General features: G+C 38.7%; 2 protein-coding genes across 2 annotated transcripts; both read left to right on the top strand.

Moving 5' to 3' along the window:
- The first annotated feature begins 684 nt into the window (after nt 1-684).
- Nucleotides 685-19,559, top strand: smtnl (smoothelin, like). The gene is made up of 10 exons (XM_077611539.1): nt 685-798; nt 990-1,760; nt 15,762-15,843; nt 16,559-16,819; nt 16,906-16,968; nt 17,044-17,104; nt 17,180-17,329; nt 17,409-17,532; nt 18,412-18,563; nt 18,703-19,559. The coding sequence occupies exons 2-10, from the start codon at nt 1,146-1,148 to the stop codon at nt 18,827-18,829; spliced, it is 1,635 nt and encodes a 544-aa protein (XP_077467665.1). The 5' UTR covers nt 685-798; nt 990-1,145; the 3' UTR covers nt 18,830-19,559.
- Nucleotides 19,560-19,792: 233 nt separating this feature from the next.
- sebox (SEBOX homeobox) lies at nt 19,793-21,634 on the top strand. Its single transcript, XM_077611879.1, has 3 exons — nt 19,793-20,312; nt 20,434-20,645; nt 20,711-21,634. The coding sequence occupies exons 1-3, from the start codon at nt 20,210-20,212 to the stop codon at nt 21,326-21,328; spliced, it is 933 nt and encodes a 310-aa protein (XP_077468005.1). The 5' UTR covers nt 19,793-20,209; the 3' UTR covers nt 21,329-21,634.
- The last annotated feature ends 1,152 nt before the right edge of the window (nt 21,635-22,786 follow it).

Here is a 22,786-nt window from a genome sequence, read left to right as displayed (position 1 = left end):
ATAACATAAAAATAATATTAATGAATATATATATATATATATATATAAATATATATATTTATATATACATATACATATATATATACATATATTTATATATATATATATTCCTTTTTTTTTTAAGTACAGGATTTTGTTCTAATTATAATCCTTTACATTTTAGTTTATCAGTGTTAAACATTGCAATGTCCTGCTCAAATTTTAAGGGCTGTATGTAAAACATGTCTAAAAATAATAGTAATAAATATATACATATTTTCTATAGGTAATTCTGAAAAGTAAAAATTATAAGTACAAAATTGCAGTCAATAACAAATACTAATATACCAGCTATTATTATTTCCCTTCTCCTCCTTCAAAACGATAAATGAAACAATCAAACACACCAACCCCTCCTTCAATTTTCAGAGAACACTTATTAGATCATGCCCTATCCTATTGCTACCGTATAAATCTCAACACACTTGCTACAGTTTTAGGAAACGGTGGAAAAAATGAGAAGAAACATGAGCGTTTAAAGAAACGACAAAAGTCTTTCTTTCCTATAGTTTACACAGTGCCTATAAAAACCAATCTCCCCCAGCCACCTTCCTCTTTCCCCTCCCCTAAATTTACTACCCTGCATGTTTGGTCTCTCCACCCGCCGCCACTCTGCACCTCCTTATTCCCTCCCCCAGACAAAAGGAGTGCTCAGCCTACCCGAGTGTCGAAGCAAAGCGAGCGTCAGGGCAGAGCTTCTCACACACACATGCACACGCCGTCACACAGCTGTGGTGTGTAACACAGAATGAGGCTGAGGTAAGTTCACCGCAGCTGTTATTGAGAATTACCTCATTTCTGTATTTTATGGGAGTAATGAAACATAAGAAGAGTTTGTGTGTCTCCTTAAGAAACACATGTTGCCTTCACTGTGGTTTGTTGCAGTGTTGTATCAATAATTGATACCTTGAATTGAATCCATCATGCACTTTTGCCTCTTAAACCGACAGGTAGTTTGCAAAAGGACAAGCTTCTTCTCATGCCATTCTCGTACTCCACAGCTAAAGAGCCGAGTTCCATCTTCAACATCTATCAGCCCGCCTTAGTCCCTCAGAAAATTTAACCTCTAGACTCAAAGACCCTGAGCAGAATCAACAGCTGGCCCAATGGAAGCAACAACCCTGGCCGAGATGGGAGACTTATGTCATCCTCGTGGTTCCAGCCCGGACGGGGAGACAGTGTGTGAGGCTCTGGCCCGTCACGAGAGCACCCTGAGAGAGGCCATCAGGGAGATCCACATGGACGTCAGTGCCTTCAAGTTAAGCATGGGACACCGCCTTGAGGATGCAGTCAGTCTGAGCGGGTCTCTCGGGAGAGTCGTGACTCAGCTTCAGCAGGAGAACCGGGAGCTCAGAACTCAGCTGCAAGCTCTAAGCCGACAAGTGGAGCTCCTCAGTGGGATGAGCGGTCATAACGGCAAGGACCACGTCAATGGCGACCAGGAGAATGACCGGGAGATCAAAGAGATGCTCTACGGGAAGGCTGAGGTTCCCATTCAGAGTGTCACCCAGCCTCTCAGCCTAGGGAGCCAGACTCCGAACCACAGTGGCCCTGTCAACATTGCGTCCACGCCTGCGACGTTCTCCTGCTCCCCCGGCTCCAGCAGTCCTCCAGTGGCTTCAAGACTTTCCGCCATTGTGACAAGTCCCGTGTCAAGCAGTAGCCCGTCCACTGGTCGCTTCTCCAGTCGAGCCACTTTTGCAGTGTCAAGTAAAAACAATGTAAGTACTCAATAATTAACCTGTATTCCGCATATATTTAAACTGGGAAGCAGCCAACACCTCCTATCAAAACCCCCAAGTATATTATGAACGGTACACGGATTGGTCGCCAGTCTTTTGGTCGCCGATCTTTTGGTCGCCGGTCTTTTGGTCGCCGGTCTTTTGGTCGCCGGTCTTTTGGTCGCCCGGAAGGTTATTGATAATTACTATTTAAATCGTTGCTCAAATTCCCTAAATACAAACTGCAAATTATTATTTAGTCATACTTAATGCCCTATTAATTATTAGGCTAAAGAAAACCTCCAAATTTCCCATACTTTTATTGTGTTTTGTTGGAGAACTTGTTAAGACCCTGACTGACGTAGCTTCTTAAAGGGAACCGTGTTGTTTTACCTTGTTTTGGTCGCCGGTCTTTTGGTCGCCCGTTGTCGCGGTCCGGGCGACCAAAAGACCGCGACCAAAAGACCAGCGACCAAAAGACCGGCGACCAAAAGACCGGCGACCAATCGACCGCACACGATTATGAACACTCCCCAACATGATAATTTACTAGGTTCTATTTAGTTTTCGACAGTGATGCTAGGAGCTGATCATATTCAAAGAATTATTGCATGATATTGCATATCAGCTCTTCATATCATGTTGGCTAGTGGGAATATTTGTATGTGCAGTTTGATTTAGGGAGATTAAATGGCTCTTTGGAAGAAAACAAATGTTGATGACATTATGGAATTTGTAATTTTGCATAGCAGTGGATATAATTGATGCTCATACTGGCAGTGACTGGGAAGAATCAGAGAATGACAGCCTCTCTGGTGAACTTAAGAATGAAAACTGTGATAGTCAAGTCAATTGGAATGACAGGTTTGGGCATTAATCGATCAATCAAGACTAGTCGGTTGCTTGGCCTGACTTTCCGCTGCAAATTATGTGCTTGCTTGATAGGCCTGAAAATAGCTAAATTTACACCCTAATCTGATTTCAATCCCCATATCCAAACGATATATGATTTTTCTTTTGCAGTTTTAACAGTCCATTTCAGATTTCTTTTCAAATCCAAGGCGTTTGCACAACAAATGCAATCCATATGTAAGCGACATACGGTATCAACAGATGGAAAACATCATCACTATGCAACAACACAAACACCAGGCACATTCAAGCAGTCGCGTAAAAAAGTACAAACAACACATTGAAGGGCGAGTAGTGATTACATGAGCAATTGAATAAGTGCATATTAAAAATGTATACAACCAGACCATTATTTACTTTAGAAAGCAATTCTAAACTCTTACAAATGAAAACCTTAGGAGCCAAATATAACATTTCCTAATATCATTTGTATGTCTCTTCATGTTTTTAGTTCAGAGACTTCTACTGTGTCTGATATTTAATTAGATTAGAATCATTGACTTTTAGTTCGGCTACTCCACATTCTTCTCGAGCCTTCCTCAGTCAAGTGAAGGAGTTTATATAATATGGATGAAAATTGACCAAACAATACCCCTGTGATGCTGTAATGCAGTAATTGCAATGTAATTTTCCAGATTTGGAAATGGCTGCTTGTGGTGAAGGGGTTGATTGTTAGAGAAGCAGGAGCTGTGTTTTGTCGTGGTTTCATGAATGTGTCACTGAGGTTGGATTCCAGCACCCTATGATACTTTAAGGCTCAGAACTACTATGAATGCATGTTCCTGGGTGGTATGGTTAGGACGGACATCTTTTGTTTTAGTTTTTAGTCAAATATTGGGTAACATTGTATAGTTTCGTCATTGTGGTTTAGTGCCTTTTTATCATTTTTCTATAGACAGTAAACATTAAAGAGCACTAAATTATAGGACTCAAATAATTCTAATGGTGTCTTATATTATATAAATTGTTATGTTGCCTTAATCTGCCCTTTCAAAACAGTTCTTTCTATATTTACTTTATCCAAAACCACACAATTTCTGAGTAATGTCACGTTATCTTGTTGCATACCAACTCACTCACTCATTAACTTACAAGAAACCTCACGTTTTTGTTTAGTTTTCTCCCTCTATGTTCCACAAAAGAGTCAAATTGGTTATAATTTTGTTCTAAATTTCAATATTTCTCCTCATGCAGCCCGACTGCTGAGTGATTAGCGCATTAGCCTCACAGTTCTGGGGTCGAGGGTTCGACCACAAATGGGTTCTCACTGTATGGAGTTTGCAAGTTCTCTCTGTGCCTCTGTAGGTTTTCTCTGGGTGAGTCGGGTTCCTCCCACATTCCAAAATGGTTGTTTGTAGTAAGCTAGGATAGACCTCAGCAAGAGTATCAGTTCTATTCTGAACACTGTGATTTCCAGAATTATTATTACATATTATTATTATTAAACCACTGTTCAAATGATTACATCATTGTTGATCATATTTTTGAATGTCGGGTGTTTATTTTGACTATATCTTCAAAAGCGATGCAACAAAGGACTGCACAATTTGTCTACTTGAGGCACAAATTTGCTCAACCTTTCTTGGTTAATATCACGTATCATGTTAGATGGGGGCACGATCAAATTTCATTCATTTCACCTCTTAAGGCAACTGATGCCTGACTGCGGCATTTGGTGGCTACATCAGAGGAATGTTATCTGCTGTGAAATCATGTGGCCAAAGCAAAACAAAACAAGGCCACCTTTGTTTCCGTGACTCTGCAGGAGATCCCCTGCTGTCGGTCAAAAGTTGCGCTGGGATTGTGCTCGCCTGCTCTTGTTGGAATTCTTCATTGGGAGCTTTCTCATTCACGTTGTCAAAGCTTAACACGATTGCCACTCTCGTTCTCCCTGTCTGCAAGACAGTGAGGTTGATGACGTACATGCAATTTCGCTCGGCTGTTCAGACAAGTTTATTAGGCTTGAAAGTGTGACAGTTTTACACACCGGCCGCAGGCCTTCTTTATTTCCGATCCAAGACGATTGTCTTTGTACCAAACTGATGTGTACAGGCCTGTTTGTCTCCAACTCACACACATTAAGATGGAAATGATAAATTAACTTGATTCACTATGCCTGACTTTTGTCTGACATTTGATCAATAAAAACCGTTCCCACCATTTGAAGACACACCTTTAAATTGATTAATGCAGATGTGTAAGTGTGACCCTTGTGCCTTGCCCTCTAGCTAAGCGCTAAGAGACCTTTAGTCAACCTCACCCTCGTAAGAAATTGAGTCGGACATAGATTGCGAGCCATCAGACCCAACCTGACGAAACTTGTTTTAAAATCAAGCTGCACACATTTTTACCAGCACGCCAAAATTTTGTTGAAAATTCTCTTAGGGGAGCTGAAATGAAGGCATCAAATTTGTGGTAAAATTGGATTGGATTGAATTGGATAACTTTATTCATCCCGTATTCGGAAAATTTCATTGTCACAGTAGCAAGAGGGTGAGAATGCAGATACAGGAAAGACATTTTAGACATAAATAGATAGGTAATAAATAAGTTAATACATAAATACATACATAAATGCTGACAGTTGTGGTTTCTAAAACTGTACCGTCCTAAAAAAAAAAACAAAAAACAATCATTATAGAAAATAAACAGCAATTAACTACGTATCATGAAAAGAACTACATTTTAACTGTTTAAATGTGAATGTTTTTCAGTTAATGATGCTAAAATGTACTGTATATGTAATATAATTGCAATTCATTTCTTGTCCTCAACGCAGGCTCTCACTGCAGCAGTTGAGCATGCTAACTACTGAGCCAATAGCGCAGCATAGCTTTAACTGCCAGCGCACTCTTTCAAGTTCTCAGGGAATAAAGTTTTGCTAACCTTCTATTGACAGCACATGCTCCCACCAGTCTTTTAGTAGCTCTGCAGTCGCTATGGCGAGATGGCATGATTAAAATTTTTTTTATAATGTACCTATATTTCTAGTCATCACAAAATGTGATCTAATCTTCCTCAGAATCCTGAATCAAGTAATATTCCAACAAGAAATGCTAGATTTCATACTTTTAGTCAAAATAAAATAATGTTATCGTAAACCCTGGAATATCATAACAATTGATCCTCGATTGGGAGTAATAATATCAACCAAAACCTTTGCAGTTTAGTAATATTTGTGCTATTACTGGTATGAATAACTCTTGAGGTCAAGCCACAATATCTCAACTACTTCAGGGTCAGGATTGTTTTACTCCTGAACACATTTTTTTTAGACCATTGTGATGTTAATTTACTGTTTTTGCGTGTTACCCTGTCAGAACACACGTTTTCATTCTTATATGAGGAGTAAATTACATCCATACATTAATCCTCCAGTCAACATACTTCAACTTTCAGATAAGGTTTTGGTGATAGTGTACACAGTTGTGTTATGTGTTCCTCTCCAATAAATGTTTGGTGTCATCTGCTCACGGAATTTTTGGCAAGCTGTCCAACGAAACATCCAAGTGCTTTTTGGGGAATTTTTAAATTTCTTAATATTTTTTATTTGCAAAACCACAACAGCTTCCTCAATCTTGTTTAATTTTTGACATATGGCATATTTGACACATTAGGTGTTGGCATATGCCAGTAATTTCTGTGACTCAAGTGTTTTGTTTTGGTTTTGTTTCATTAAATTGTTTTATCTATTTTTTTTCTTTTTTTTACTTCCGAACCACTCCTCAGAAGGGAAGCAATAATGCTGAATTTCTACATATATTTCTACATTTGTTGAATCGTGTACTATTCAAAAAACTTCTTAAAATGCGTATTTGAGCCTTGACCTGTTTGACCTATTCACATTAAGTCAATCATAATAAACTGCAATAGTTTTATTTAAAGACAAATGCTCCAAAATTCAACCTTATTTTTGGCCCAAAAATTCAACCATATTATTATGCACAATTGCTTCGCAAATTGTTGATTCAGTAATTTTGATGAATTAGACTAAGTTTGATTAGTAACATATGCAATAAGAAAACAAAACTCCAAGAGGTAACATTCTTTTTGTTTTCCCATGTTTATCTTATATGCAACTCATTTGAGTTGCCACCTGTATACGATTAAACAACTGCACGAAAGCTGATTTTTAAAAACTTTTCGCCCGTAAAGTTTATATAAACCTTGAAAAATCAAAACTGCTTCAGATTTGGTCAACATTAAGATCCTACTCCTTTTAATAAAGTTGATTGGTTCAACGTTTCACCTAAAGTTAATCAAATCTGTACACAACAAGTGCCATGGCGTCGATCAGTCTAAAATTTGGCCCATTTCTTTTTGGAAAAGCTCCCTTCATATTATTCTAGAATCTTAGCATATGGTTTTCATTATACTGTACATCAATGGATTCTTTTATGTGGTATTTTACATTGTTCCGGCACTGGAGTAAGGTTCTCTGGCTAATATCCAGAAACATGTCCCACCTCCCTCACATGCGTTATGTCCGCTGGGATCGACTCCAACCATTCCGTAACCTTGCAAATGATAGCCTATACATAATGGATGGATATGTATGTGCATTTGACAGCAGAACATCAAGCAACAGATGGAAAGTCAAGATTAGTATCCGCGGGTCACGGGGTTATCTACTGGTTTCAGTCAGAATTGAGTTTGGAGACGCTTAATTTACTGCGTCGTACACGACTTGCATTACATATTACATAAGAGCGGATAGCCTGTGGAAAAAGTTAAACGTGGGGCAGCTTTAAGCATTAGCTTCATCTCTCACTAATTGAACACAAATCTTATCCTTGACGCAAGTCGAAAAGATGGATTGTGTTCATTGATCTGTAATGTACTGATACCAGTGGAAAAATAATTACTCTGTATTTCCTTGATGCTGGAGAATGTGTACAGAGTTGCCACAATCTTTGGACTGAAAAACAGGAAGAAATTGAGGCTCTTTTTAACTCTGCGGCTGCCATTGCTGTTGATAGAATTAAAATCCAGTCCCTCCCAATTCCAATGGATTTGACGCCTATCACCGCCATTAACACAGATTGAGTTAAAGAAATTACAGAAAGCAGATAAGCACATAAGAAATATATGTATATATGTATTATATTTTTAGGAAAATGAGTCAAACCTGGGTATAAGGGACATATTATCATAAGCAAATCGCAAACATAAAAAAAAATGGGGAACAACAAGCTATATGGTTATCTGTTATGTATTAATAGTTATTCAGCTCACTATACTTTAAAAAAACAATATAACTTGTTGACCAAAGTCTCAATCTTACGCCACCAAATTCAGTCATTACTTTCAGGATCATTTTTTAATATCTCCACCAATTCTGGAAGAAGAGGGGACGCCTAAAGCACTTTTTTTTTCGCGAATTTGGTCAGTAGAAAAAAAACTAAACAAACAAAAACCATATACATCACACCTGATTATAAGTTGTTGGCCCAGCCAAAGCAAGTGCAACTTATTGTCCGAAAAGTGTGGTGTGTATATTGCCTATGTACATAATTTTTGTGTTTGTCAAAATTATAATTTCTAAATAAGTGTGAATTACAATTCAGAAATCAATACAGTAATTAAATTCATACAATTATTAGTGTAGTCGTTCTCAGTAAAACTGTCTTGCTTCGAACTTTCATGTATTGATTCAGAACACATTGCTCTCATGAGATTGTTTCCCAGAAGTGCTATGAATTAACAATTGCTGAATGTTTTAGTCATGGAACGGTTCCACCGTTGAGGAAAAGATACTCCTCTCCATAAAAAACAAAGATCTGACATTTACAAAGAGCCTGTAGAGACTCCCCGTAAAACCGCTGACGTGGGCCAAAACTCATCCATCCTGTCTCTGAGGCGTCCCCTTCCCCCTTCACTCTGAGATGGACTCCATCCAAACTTCACTCACTTTTGCTATACCTATGTATATGCCAAACGTCTTCAATAGAAAAGCAAAGAAATCCACCTGCAGACAATTTTAAGTGCGGACTCATAATTTAACGGCAACAAGAGCAACCCATAGATAATGTGAAATGTTATACTCTAATTAAAAGAAGTGCACAACTGGGACTGTAAAGTGCATGCTGTTGTGTGTGCATATGTGTGTATACAGGGGGGTTTAACAGAGGTATGTGGCTACTCCCTGGCTATCCTTGGCTCTCTTAATGACTTCCAGACAATAGACTGTGTTCCCGTCATCACCGCTGTGGAAACAAGTTAGTTGGTGAGACACCTTGAATGCCCTCTGGAGCCACCGCTGCTAGATGGCATCCAATGTTTGTGTTGGTCGACTAAATCAGCCAATAGTTTCGTGTATATTCATGGTGGGCTGATTGGATGCTCTAAATTGCCCCTAAGTATGTGTGAATGTGCATGGTTGTCCGTCTAGAAAAAAAATCTCTTATTTTTAATTAATTGTGAATGAATAAACCTACAACATACACACTATGTATACAACATAACTAAAATAAATAAATATGAAATATAAAACACAAATAATAAGATAATATTGACTGTTAGCTTTTTTATTTAAACAGCGCTTGGTTTTTAAAAACTCTCAATATAGAGAAAATATTTAAAGAAAACTGATTTTTTTTTAAAACAAGCAATGATTAATAGGAGAATATTTACAGTTTTATTTTTAATTGAATTAAAGATTTTATATCAAGCCACCCGATGGTGGAGTGGTTAGTCCACCTAAATTTGGTGCGGGCATTCTGGGTTCGATTCCCGCTCGGTGGCGATGTGAGTGGTTGTTTGTCTCTCTGTGTGCCCTTTGATTGACTGGCGACCAGTCTAGGGTGTAGTCTGCCTTTTGTCTGAAGACAGTTGGGTTAGGCTCCAGCAACCCCCGCAACCCTTTCGAGGATGGGCGGTATGGAAGATTTTATATTAATGAATAAATAGAAAACATGGGCTGAAAACTGAAAAATAAATTAAAAAAAATTAAAAAATTGTATTTGAACTTTTTACCTAAATAAAAAGAATATTACGGGCGCCCCGGCGGATGAGTGGTTAGCGCGTTGGCCTCACAGTGGGTTCAAATCCAGGTCGGTCCACCTGTGTGGAGTTTGTATGTTCTCCCCAGGCCTGTGTGGGTTTTCTCCGGGTACTCCGGTTTCCTCCCACATTCCAAAGACATGCATGGTAGACTGATCGGACACTCTAAATTGCCCCTAGGTATGAGTGTGAGCATGAATGGCCCGGAGTCAGCTGGGATAGGCTCCAGCACCCCCCTAATGAGGATAAAGCGTTTCAGAAAATGAGATGAGTTCAGGTACTCAGATGATTCGCATAAAGACGTTTCGCCGACGGACGTTTGTTCGGCCGAATGAACGTTCGGTGGAACGTCCGTTCGGCGACCTGTCCGTCAGTCAAACGTCCGTCGGCGAAACGTCTTTAGGCAAATCATCCGGTCACTTATGAGTTCATTAATAAAAGAATGATGTGCTACCATAAACACAAATAATGAAATTAAAGTGAATAAAAAGAAACATAAACCCCAATAACACTCTAAATTTAATATTTTTTTATTTGAACGATATTAAAATGTGAGCCCTATATAGGGTTAAGTCAACCAGGATAAGATAAGGCTGCCTGGATGCAACCCGTGTGAAACCATACAAGATTTGTCTTTGTTTGATAATGCTTTTAAATGAGTGAGGCAGGACACGCCTTCCTATCCTTATCCAGGAGGGTCCACGTTTGTCATACTTTCCTGACCCCTCACCCCACACCCCCACCAATTTACTGCATCACTGCCAGGAACCAAGAATTGCCCCTAGTGAATGCTGGAAGGAGGGAGGTGGACTACCAAGATAGCTTAGATAGGGCAGTTGCGGTCTATTGTTGCCATATGTTGGAGATACAGTGTACTCGTAGGGAGAAGTGAAGTGGAAAATGAACTCAGCAAGGAGGTGAAAGAGAAACATTTGTTGTGTACACGACATGAACCCACCTACAGTAAACAATTTGTACTTTGATACAAGCCTTTCTAGCATTTTCACCAAGAGTTGTTTGGAGTTCCTCAGATTTTTCTGAGCATTCATTTACGATGAATCATGTTTATGACGCACCAATTCACTGCCTTTTATATTACACTTTAGGCTTATATAGTAGTACATAAAAAGCCAGTTTATAACTGCAGAAAGATACATGTTTGTAATGGGGAATCCTTCATCAGTCAAAACTGTGCCAGCATAGTTAAGAGATGATTCACAACAAGTCTGAGCTGGCAAAAAAAGAAGCTTAGAGTCTGTTATTAAATATGAAGAGACATAGTTTATGCTCTGTGGATGAAATTCCATAATTCAATATACAGTCTGTACCAGAACACATATGAAATGGCAGTAATAATAATTCCTGCTTCAAGACTGCTTCTCCTATACCAACACAAACATCTAAAGGAAAAAGTTCCTGGTTTATGTATCTAGTGCATATTTTCCGTTTCAATGCAAAGAGTTTCTGTGGTCATTTTTTCCGCGTGAAATTACAGGTTGTGTTAATCTATTATTTTTAAATGGTGTTTCGAGAGTAAGATTCCTTTTTACACTGCCAGGTGGGGATTACGAGCCTTCGTTCTCTATCATCATGTCCTTACTGACTGCTTTAAATAAGCGTGTGTTTACAGGGGGTCTTATTGTACGCCTATATGAAACTTCACCAGCTTTCACTGTATTTGACAATTTGACGGTGTTGAGAAGCCATGCTTCAGCAGTTTTGCACATAAAATTGGCTAGCCGTGTTCAAATGTAGATCTTAATACGCAGCTATATGGTTTAAATTTCTCTGTCAGACATATGTTGAACCACTTTTCCAGGCCACTTTGTGTGTTATACAGTATTTAAGAATTTTATGGACCTCCAGCCCAATGATTAGTAAACCAGTTTCCCTTTTTTTGAGGTTTTAGGTTCAAACCTCAGCTCTGTGCAACATCTTCCATACAAAGTTAATTTTAAATACCAGATTTCCCATCAGTGTGACTGTGGAAAAGATTGTTACTACCGCCACTCACACAAAGTTTGCAGGTTTCAGTCCCACGACCCCAATGAGGCATATCGTAGTTATGGTTTCCTTCTAAGAGCCATAATGTCTGCCAACTAGCACTGCATCCTTTAATTTCCTTGTCAACAACTAATGAATTATAAATTGAATTGATCATTATTTTGATTGTTTATTAATCATTTAAGGACTAACTCTCTTAATAAAATAATATTTTGTCATTTACCATATTTTCACAACCATAAGGCGCAGCCAATTAAAAGTTGCAGTCTTGGTTTGGATTGGATTGGATAACTTTATTCATCCCGTATTCGGGAAATTTCATTGTCACAGTAGTAAGAGGGTGAGAATGCAGATACAGGAAAATACATTTTAGACATAAATAGATAGGTAATAAATAAGTTAATAAATAAATATATAAATAAATAAGCGTGTTGCTTTTATATATATATATATATATATATATATATATATATATATATATATATATATATACATACATACATACATATATATAAATATACATATATATCTAAATACATATACATACATATATATAAATATACATATACATACATACACATAGATGTACATGTTGTGGGAGCGTATTTTGTATTTAACACATACATAAGGTGCTCTGTATTATTGCGCCCAACATACTGAAGCATGCGTGCACACTAAACCATGATACAATAGCATGCAAACATGCTGCCAGGCAGGTTTATTTAAAACACTATAATAAGCAAGGAAATAACAATAAACAAATGATGTTATTTTCTAATTTGAATTTAAAAATTGAATGTAAATATGATATATTTGTTTTTGTTTTTTATAAAAACCCTCATTTAAAATATTTATTTAAAATTTGTGAAATGGGGAAAAAGTACATTTTGTCTGATTTCTGTCATCCCAGATCTTTTGTATAGGACAACGGAAATGTCGTTGAAATTCAATTTTTGCAAGAAACATTACGTTGGTGCATATGATTTACTTTCGGAGACCACAAATATGACGTGCACGGCCATGATTTAGACACCAAGCTATCTATATAAGTCAAACCAATGGATAACCCTTATTCGTTGGCACCCTTGATATTTGCATAGCTGTGATGTATATATATATTTCCTTCAACAAACAGCTTTACTCATTAAAGCCACTGCTCCATCTACACTCATGCCTCCATGGAGATACCTGAGACAGTTTAACAATATCCTCTAAATAAACAGGATATAGCATTCACCATGCTCCCTCATGCCGGCTGTTTAAACAAAGGGGTTTCTCATTGCAAGTGATCCCGTAGCAACTGCCACTATTGTCGCTTTGGCAAACACTATTATATGTTTTAGTCGAACCTGAAGATACTCTGAATGGTATGGTTGTTTGATGGGGATTGTTGAATGAAGAATACTAAAAGTATCTTCAGATTATATGTCTTGGGATTTATATGTAAAGCATCAAGACTTCCAATTGTGATTGAAAAATGTGCACTCAAATTGACAATGTTTTATCTGATAGGAGTATTAAGATAATATACAAGTAAAGTTGAGTAAAATGCTTGGAGGCCTTTTAAACTATGAGTTCATTTTTAGCACCAATTTAGGGAAAACCATGTTCTGGAATTGCTACTAACATACAGCACCAGTGTTTTTTATATCATTTTTAATGTTATATAATAGAAATAGATGCTAATGAATGATTAATCATTGATAGATTTGACAAATATGCAGAGAAATTCTTTTAAATGTCTAGTGTAGAAACCATCTGAAACCTTCCAATATACATATTTTTGGTGATAATAACATTGGACCCCAAAGATTTATTGATATTTTGTTCTTCAATAGATTAAGTGTATTCATGGTGTAATTTAATCCTGCCAATTCCCTTGCTCGTAGAATCTTGCCCTGAATGCCGCGACCTTAAATGTCCTGTCAGTCATGTGATCCGCATTAAGTGTTGCAGAGTGTCCTGCCAGCAAATCAGAAGTTGCGATAATGGAGAGCGTTTACAGGAACTGAGGCAGCCCTGCTATCGTATTTCCCTCTTTTGACCCACAGTGGATTTGAAGGAAGCTCCCCTTCCCACAACTCAGGCATTCAACAATTTGTCTCCCTTCTCCTGTTTGATAGGCAGCTGTTTCCACTTCAACTGCTACGTGCCTCTGTCACATTTCCCGTCATGCACAACACAATTACAAGATTCTACTAGTTGCACCTTTTTAAACAATCAAAATGGTAATGAATCATTTCTTTTTTGGGGGGAGGTTTCGATTGCCTACATCACATGTGTCAAAGTGGCGGCCCTGGGGCCAAATCTGGCACGCCGCATCATTTTGTGTGGCCCGGGAAAGTAAATCATGAGTGCTGACTTTCTGTTTTAGGATCAAATTAAAATGAAGAGTATAGATGTATATTAAATTTCCTGATTTTCCCCCTTTTAAATTCAATAATTGTAATTTTTTAATCATTTTTTTCTGTGTTTTTAGTTCAAAAATAATTTTATAAAATCTAAAAAAAAATTAAAAAAAAGCTAAAATAAACATTGGTTTAGATCTATTAAAAAAACTGAATATTCAGGGATTTTAATCCAGTTCTTTTAATCCATTTATTAAAAAAAATCTAAATATTATATCTAAAATGGTCCGGCCCACGTAAAATCAAGTTGACGTTAAAGCCACCCGCGAACCAACCCGAGTCTGACACCCTTGGCCTACATGATTTTTAAAGGCAGCCCAATTGCAGACATTCTGAAGGAGGCAGCCTACTTTAATAAACAGGTCATGATACTGATGATTTGATTTTACATGTGGTGAAATGGAAAAAAAAAAGGTGGAAAATGGCCCAACAATCTGAGGCAAATACATTCAGTATCTAGTCTGACAGTTTGAAACACAAACAGCTGTTCACTTACCCCTATCCTGGCTACCTGCTCTTACACTTCCTGAAAGCCTTTTTAAAAGGTCTTGTGTCATTTTTGACATGTGTAACCTTGACATAATATGCACAACTATCAGTCTCTAGTTTGGACCTCCCGTAGAGTCAAAGCAGTTCATAATCATGTGTGCATTTTGAAATAGCCAAAGCTCGTTGTTGTTGCATGAGATATTTATTTCAAAGAATCATGTTTGACAGATCTGTCATCATTGGTTGGCCGTATTTTGGCTGCTCATGAGTTTGCATGTTTATTAGGGAGAGTCCATTCACAGCAGGAATCGTAAAAAAATATTGAAAAAATAAAACGTTTATGGTAAAATACTGGCACAAGGGGTTGCCTGAATTTGACGGTAAAACAAACAAACAAGTAAACCATAAAATACATGTAAATATGGTACACTGCTTTGGTAATCAAACTTTTTGCTGAAGATTTTTTTTTGTAATAATGTGATCCATATGTGTGACCTGTCTGCGTGCTGGTGACATCACTGTACTCAAAATTTCTTCCCAGTTCTTTTGCGGAATGGGATTCAAACCCACACTCCTATCTTGGCAGTTGAGTGTGCTGACTAGTGAGATACTGAAAAACCATTTGGAGGCACTGAAGTTTGGAAAACCTTACTCGCTCAGAACTTAAAAGAGTAAGACTTGGGTTTTAGGACAGTAATCAGCATGCTCTATTGCCAAAACAACACATATTATGTAATCATTTTAACGGTGGTTTAATAATGATAATGATAATGATGATAATAATAATAATAAACAGAGCAATCACAGTGTTCAAAATAGAACTGAAACTCTGGTTAGAGCCTGCTCATATTCATACCTAGGGGCAATTTACCGTGTTTTTTATACGTTCTTTGGGGATGTGGGAGTAAAACGGAGTGCCCGGAGAAAACCCACGTAAGCTCCTACCCCTCTTTCACCGGGCAGCCTGATGGGTTCATCTGTTTTGTTAATCATGTAACTGTCTTAACACACTTTGGATGAGCCAAAAATGACACACATGCACACATATCGCCTGGATGACTGGATTCTACACGGGTCAATTCCAAATTGCATCAGTTTCTGGCTTGCAATGACAGTCAAAAAATGACTTCACACTTGGTTAAAAACAAACATTTCATCTCCGTTCTACTGTATATTTGTATTTCAGAGTATTGAGCGAGAGGAGCCAATAGAAGTGGACCCAGCCCCGGGACATGCGGGCCTGGAGAACGGACACAGTGCGTCAACAGGTACCCACAAGTGTTTCTCATCATGCCAGTGCAATATGTTCTCCATCTCAAAGCTCAAAAGTGACGTCAAGCACGTTAAGTGAAAGAGGCTTAATTCCCCCCCTCGAGTTGAGGATCTCTTCATGAGTGCTGGCCTGTTAAAATAGTTGAGTAATGTTTTCTGTGGTTCTGGGGGAGATTTGTCAAGTCTGGCAGATTAATCCCAGACTATTTCACAGTGATGTCATCACTGTCTGCTATGTTTGGTTACTTTTAGAGAGGCTCAAACTAAGACCTGTTACTGGACTGACTGGGAAATGCAAGTTTAGCGAAGTTTACATTGACTTCGCAGGGATTGGCCAACAGGAGGGAGTGTAGTCAGACTTCAAATATAAATTTATAAGTATGCATATCAAGAGACCGCGACCTAGTGAGGATAAAGCAGTTCAGAAAATGAGACGCGAGAGATATCAATGATATTTTATTTGTTGTTCATTTAGCTCTGCTATTCTTTGATGGAATTGTTATGGCAAAGAGTGGCTTTGAGACATATGTAATGGGTCTCACAATTCGATTGGATTGATACCTTCATTCATGCCGTATTCGGGAAATTTCATTGATGTATTGGATTCAGTTTTTACAAAGGTCATTCGGCAAAAAAAAAATTAAGTGCATGTGATCACCTTTCAATTATGGCACTTGTTTTAATGCCATACTTTCTTTATCCTCCAACCAGAGCACTCCTTGCTGGTCCATGGAAAGACGACGTCCCCACCTCGGGACTTCCCACATGAACACACGGCTCAGGTTGCCATGCGATTGGCACACTTCCCCATCACAGCCACCACCAAGACAGCAGAAATCAAGAATTCGCCTGACTCGCCTAGTAGCCCCACCTCTTCTCGTTCCTCTCCACTCTTGGAAGCCTCCCCTCCCAGCCAATTGGCAGCTGCCGTTCTTAGACCTCAAGCCAGTGCAGATTCTCCAATTCAACCAGGTGACCCTGATAACCAGCCGAACCGGGGCTATTCAAAATTCCAAATCAATTACAAGCTCCAGACATAACATTTGGTTTGTTGTCAGTGTCTTTCATGAAGACGTGGACCCCAACACTCAGTAGAGCTGTCGGAACTTCACGCCTCCAAGGTGAGCTACGCAGGAAAAATGAATCTAATTCCAAGATCGTAATGGCAACTGAGGATTGTGGTTAACTTATTACAGAAAAAACGGGCTCATCTTCAGCTAAAACTGTGACTTATGCTGCATTACCTCATCATGACAGGTTAGTTCAGATTTTTCAATTGAAGTTTCAGTTAGGTCAAGAGCTTAAGACTGTGAATTGTTTGTCCGCCTGTAGAGATAAAACTGTGGAAAGCAAAGAACGACCGGTCGGGCATGGAGGAGAAAGGAGACGAGAACTGGTGAGGTCGCAGACTTTACCGAGAAACATTGGAGCTCAGGCCCGACGGTCAATCTTTGAGAAGTTGGACACAGATGTCAATAACAGGTGAATGTATTGTTTTGCTATAAGACTGCGTGCAAATAGTGGAAGAACATTCATTAATGTGGTCTTTGTGTTTGTACAGTCACCCCAAAATAGTGGAGTCCAAACCCAAACTGAAGCGTTCACAAAGTTTTGGAGTTTCTAGTGCCAGCAGTATCAAACAAATCCTTCTCGAGTGGTGTCGCTCAAAGACCGTAGGCTACCAGGTAAGATACTATAAGTAAGTATTATCATTGTGGGTGTGAGGCAGGGTACATTCTAGACCAAGGGTGTCAGACTCGGGTTGGTTCGCGGGCCACTTTAATGTCAACTTGATTTCACGTGAGCGGACCATTTTAGATATAATATTTAGATTTTTTTAAATAAATGGATTAAAAGAACTGGATTAAAAGCCCTGAATATTCAGTTTTTTTATAGATCTAAAACAATGTTTATTTTAGCTTTTTTTAAATATATTTTTAGATTTTATAAAATGATTTTTGAACTAAAAACACAGAAAAAATGATTAAAAAATTACAATTATTGATTTAAAAGGGGGAAAATCAGGAAATTTAATATACATCTATACTCTTCATTTTAATTTGATCCTAAAACAGAAAGTCGGCACTCATGATTTACTTTCCCGGGCCACACAAAATGATGCGGCGGGCCAGATTTGGCCCCCTGGCCACCACTTTGACACATGTGTTCTAGACAGTAATAGTTTGACATTTTACATTATAATTTACATTAACCTGAGTACATTTAGTCAGCAGCAGACTACTTCATCACTTTCATGACCAATATAATTTTGTGAAAATAACAAAAATAAACTAAAAAAGAAAAAGAAACAAATACACCCATCTGATTTCTTACTTCTTTCCCTTTTCAAGTCAAGTCAAACAAAAGCAAAAACGAAGATGAAAGTATTAGACTATTTCATATATCATATTTAGAGAAAACGGAGACAGTTTTATGGCCAGACTGTCATATTGCATTATCTCCCATTCACCTCTTAAATTTTCAGTATTAAGTTATTTGCCTCATGTGCACGTAGTCGCAATAAATTCACTAAGCATTGTTTTAAATCTCTTTTTTTCCTGTAGAATATAGAAATCCAGAACTTCTCATCGAGCTGGAGTGATGGCATGGCTTTCTGTGCTCTGGTCCACTCCTTCTTTCCCACCGAGTTTGACTACGAACCATTGTCACCGGCCAACCGCAAGCACAACTTTGAGCTGGCTTTTGGGACTGCAGAGTGAGTTGTAGAAAGAAAAGAAAACAACATGGCTTTGTTTGTGTGTTTTCTACAAATCACCCCTTGAGAATTGTAACTTTTTTTCCCATTATCGTACTTTTCTCAACGATGTTCTGTTCCTCTTTTCCTATTCCACCAGAGCGAAGGCAGGCTGTGATCGGCTAATCGAAGTGGATGACATGATGATCATGGGTCGTAAACCGGATCCAATGTGTGTATTCACCTATGTTCAATCCCTCTACAACCATCTACGCAAATTTGAGTGACAATCATATTTGGATGGTGAGACTTTGACAAGGACGGCACGGTGGCACGAGTGGTTAGCGCGTCAGCCTCGCAGCTCTGGGGTCCTGGGTTCAAATCAAGGTCACGTCCATCTGTATGGAGTTTGCATGTTCTCCCCAGGCCTGCGTGGGTTTCCTCCGGGTACTCCGGTTTCCTCCCACATTCCAAAAACATGCATGGCAGGCTGATTGGACACTCTAAATTGCCCCTAGGTATGGGTGTGAGTGTGCATGGTTGTCCTTTGTCTCCTGGGATTGGCTCCAGCACCCCCCGTGCCCCTAATGAGGATAAAGCGGTTCAGAAAATGAGATGAGACTTTGACAAATGCTGCCACATTGTCAGTCATTTGAAATGAAGAGTGGATCCCCCTCTTGTGGTCACACAGTGACCATTCTTCCAATAACTGCGTGTGGATGAGCCCTACCCAAGCAATGAAAACATGTTGTGGCCTGTGCCAAACGATGCATTTGTTGTTTCTAAAGCTATTTTGTTCTTACTTGTATGTTATATTTTACCATTGCACCAGATTTGAAACACCTGAAGAACTGAAATGTAAGCAATACATTGTGAGTGATAATGAAAGATGATGAAATATGTTTAAATAAGATATGAAAAAAGAAATTGTGTTTGCAAAATTGAATGTAATATGATTTATGTACACACTGTATGCATAGATATTGATTTGTGATCAATAAAAAAGGTGACATTTAATTTGACCGTATACTTTCTAAGTAGTAGAACATTTATTTATTGTATATATACGGTGCATGTCCATCCCTATTTTTCTAAATGCTGATTGGCTCTTCATTGCGCCTAAGCATTTTCTGGTGCATGGCTGTTGGTCTATCTTTCACATCATCGATATTTGATAGAAGTTGTGGTATGTAGGACAAAGTTTGTTTATATGTTTAACATGATCATTGTATTCTCTTTTTTTTACAACAAAGTACTAAATATACATTATATCAAGAATACAGTTTTTGACAGCCTAGTGTTGGGATTTTTATAATTTAGTTAAATGAGTTAAAATAATCATTTTTACTTCAACATGACTTCATAACCTATAAAACCTTCTGGTGTAAATAACATGACCAAATATCATAGAGTGTACAATGGAAAATAAGATTAAGGTGATTGTTTCTCGAGTAAATTCCAACTAAGCGACTTGCAAAACACCATGATTTGACTCTCAGTGTATTGAGATTAAACTGTTGGTATTTAATACCTGGGTTCCCTAATGGTGTGGGGGGTGGGGGCTTTTTGTTGTGAGTATATATAAGAAGTGGTCCCCCCCCTCCACTCTATCAAATCATCCATCCACTGACAAAGGATCACGGGATAACTATGTTTGTGCGGTGAGAATGGCTTTGTTCATGGATGCAGATTTCTCAATAGTCAAGCAGAGCCAGCCAACAGAGGTGGTGGATTTGAAAGCAGTATTCGGGGAACAGGAGCAATGTAAAGGTAAGACCAAATAACAGACGTAGTTTGATACTGGAAGTCTTTTTAAAATCATACTTGGCAACAACTCAAGACAACTGCCTTGATCGATAACAATGAATGCACAAATTTTCTTTCCTTTTAGCTAAAGATGCTCCCAGGGAGAGCACCCTATCCTCCTTTGAGCTGGATCGTGCTGCTTGTTTAAGCGAAGGTCCGAGAAAAAGGAAGCGGACCATCTTCAGTCGAGCTCAGCTGTCCGAGCTGGAGCAAGCCTTTGCTATGACTCCGTATCCCGATATTACCCTAAGAGAGAGGCTGGCCGCTGACACACACCTGCCTGAGAGCAAGATACAGGTAGGTGAGTTGATCAGACATTTGCCTTCAAAATGAAGCTGAATGAATTGCAAAATCTCCCTCAGGTCTGGTTTCAAAACCGAAGAGCCAGAAGTATCAAGACTGGGAGACTTCCCAAGTCCACAAAACATTTTCTAGGAGGGAAGGCGCTCGCAGAAGCCTTTCCTCCCCCGACAACCCTAGCAGACATATTCCGATCGGAACAAAACCAGCTCTGTGATGACATCCCTCAATTCTACTCCGACTGGATCCAACTTTACAGCAACCAGTCTACACCATCAACATCATCTTTCCACCAGCAGACTACCCTTAGTTCCCCGAAGCGTTCAGACGAGGAACGACAGCAGTGGCAATCACTGGGATCGTTCCTGCCTGGTTCTTTTTCTCATCCTATTTCCAGGCAAGCTCCCCATGCTCCTCCTAACCACTCCTACCAGACCCTCAGGAACTTCAAAACCCAGAGCCTGGGGCAGTCCACACCTCATCAGGCAATAGGCGGCCACATTTCTGTCGACCAAATCGTTCCTTCTCACCCTCAATCGGCATATTGGGAGGTAACTCAAAGCCAAGGACACCACCACCACCATCATCATCATTCCCAAATGGGACCACAGACCTCCATGGGCTACATATCAGACCTGATCTACAATGCTGCTATTGTGACCAACTTCTTGGAGTTCTGACAAAGTAGAATTGTAGAAAATTAATTTCCCTTTTACACCCAATACTAAGCAAACCACCGGTTTGTTTTGTCAAACTCAAATTACCGTTTAAATGGTTTGATAGTTTTCTTTCCTTTCTTTCTTGCTCCCATTCTTTTAGAAAAAAAACTTTTCAATGCTGTGTGTTTCGATTTGAATGTTTAAAGCAGAATATTATGTGGTGAAGTTAAGTTTATGCATGTAAAAATTGGCTTGGAATATAAAGTGATGTTGCTTGACTTTGTTGTTGTTTTAAAAAAAGTCTAATAAACATGATTAAGACCTACACTACGTTACGACGTCTTCAGTTCAATTTTATTTTTAAAAAATATAACCCAACAAGAGCATGAACCAAAAAATATTTATAGCTACTCATGGAATTAATTGGCTGTGCAGTGTATAAACAAATGTGTTCATATTTACATCTCACTGGTAAAATTATTGTCTCCACCTGTATTATAATATTATATGTTAAAGTATCAGTGAGTGAGTTCATACTTAAGATGATCAATTCTAATGACTTATAACAGGTTGATTTGAATTTTTTTTTTACTTTGGTCAGTCATACATTATTTACATCAGAATGGGCAAAACATTTTCAGTTACAACATGCACAAGCAAGTTAAAAATGAACTACGACCACCCAAGTCCCTATACCAGGGGTGCTCAAACCGGTCCTCGAGGGCCGCTGTGGGTGCAGGTTTTTGTTGCAACCGAGCCGGCAAAGACACTTTAATCAATGAGATTTCTACAGAAAACAAGAAGCACCTGACTGCAATCCACTAATTGCACTTGTAGGACACATTGGTGAAAAGGTTTCCTCTTTATGGGTTGGAATGAAAAACTGCGCCCTCTCCCCTTTGTGGAATAGTTTGCCCACCCCTGCCCTATACTGTTTAACCAAGAAAATATAGGCAACAATAAGTCTGCAATTAAATAGTAATGTAATTAATCAACCCTGAGACAATGTGTAGTCATTCCTAGAATATTCCTACCAAATGTCTTTCAAATCTCTCCCCTCCATGATAATGTCGGCCCCAATAAGAAAAAGAACAGCAAAGTAAGGGAGAACCGGCCAGCCTACAATGACAGTAACAAAAGGGAAAACAGGAGGGCGAATGAGCAGGTAAAAAAAATCCCACATCAGGGAAGTTTGGTACTGTAGAAGGGACTCATAAGATCATGTTGCACAGAATTAACAATCATGAATACGAGTATCAAATCCAAGATTTGCTGGTCTTTGCAAATTAAATTAAATTGACTGTGTGTGCCAGTTCATCCCATCAGATTACATGTTGAGTGAAACCAAACCACAGAGTGAGGGAGATTATAAATTCCTTTTCTAAAAATTGCTTTCACGCGTTGTAGATTCACACTTCACAACCTAGTGCAGGTCAAAATTTTGGGTACTCGGTTGTTTGATCGCCGGTCTTTTGGTCG

This window comes from Stigmatopora argus, chromosome 10 (genome assembly GCF_051989625.1).
Source record: "Stigmatopora argus isolate UIUO_Sarg chromosome 10, RoL_Sarg_1.0, whole genome shotgun sequence".
NCBI lineage: Eukaryota > Metazoa > Chordata > Actinopteri > Syngnathiformes > Syngnathidae > Stigmatopora > Stigmatopora argus.
Note: the sequence above shows the minus strand (reverse complement) of the source record. Positions and strands in the feature narration are given on the sequence as shown.

What these genes read in the sequence shown, in the direction of transcription:
- smtnl (XM_077611539.1), top strand. Translation starts at nt 1,146, where the DNA reads ATGGAAGCAACAACCCTGGCCGAGATGGGAGACTTATGTCATCCTCGT. An exon ending in CGGAACTTCACGCCTCCAAG is followed by an intron (nt 16,969 to 17,043) that starts GTGAGCTACGCA and finishes AACTTATTACAG; the next exon opens with AAAAAACGGGCTCATCTTCA. An exon ending in GACACAGATGTCAATAACAG is followed by an intron (nt 17,330 to 17,408) that starts GTGAATGTATTG and finishes GTGTTTGTACAG; the next exon opens with TCACCCCAAAATAGTGGAGT.
- sebox (XM_077611879.1), top strand. Translation starts at nt 20,210, where the DNA reads ATGGCTTTGTTCATGGATGCAGATTTCTCAATAGTCAAGCAGAGCCAG. An exon ending in GGAACAGGAGCAATGTAAAG is followed by an intron (nt 20,313 to 20,433) that starts GTAAGACCAAAT and finishes CTTTCCTTTTAG; the next exon opens with CTAAAGATGCTCCCAGGGAG. An exon ending in TGCCTGAGAGCAAGATACAG is followed by an intron (nt 20,646 to 20,710) that starts GTAGGTGAGTTG and finishes AATCTCCCTCAG; the next exon opens with GTCTGGTTTCAAAACCGAAG.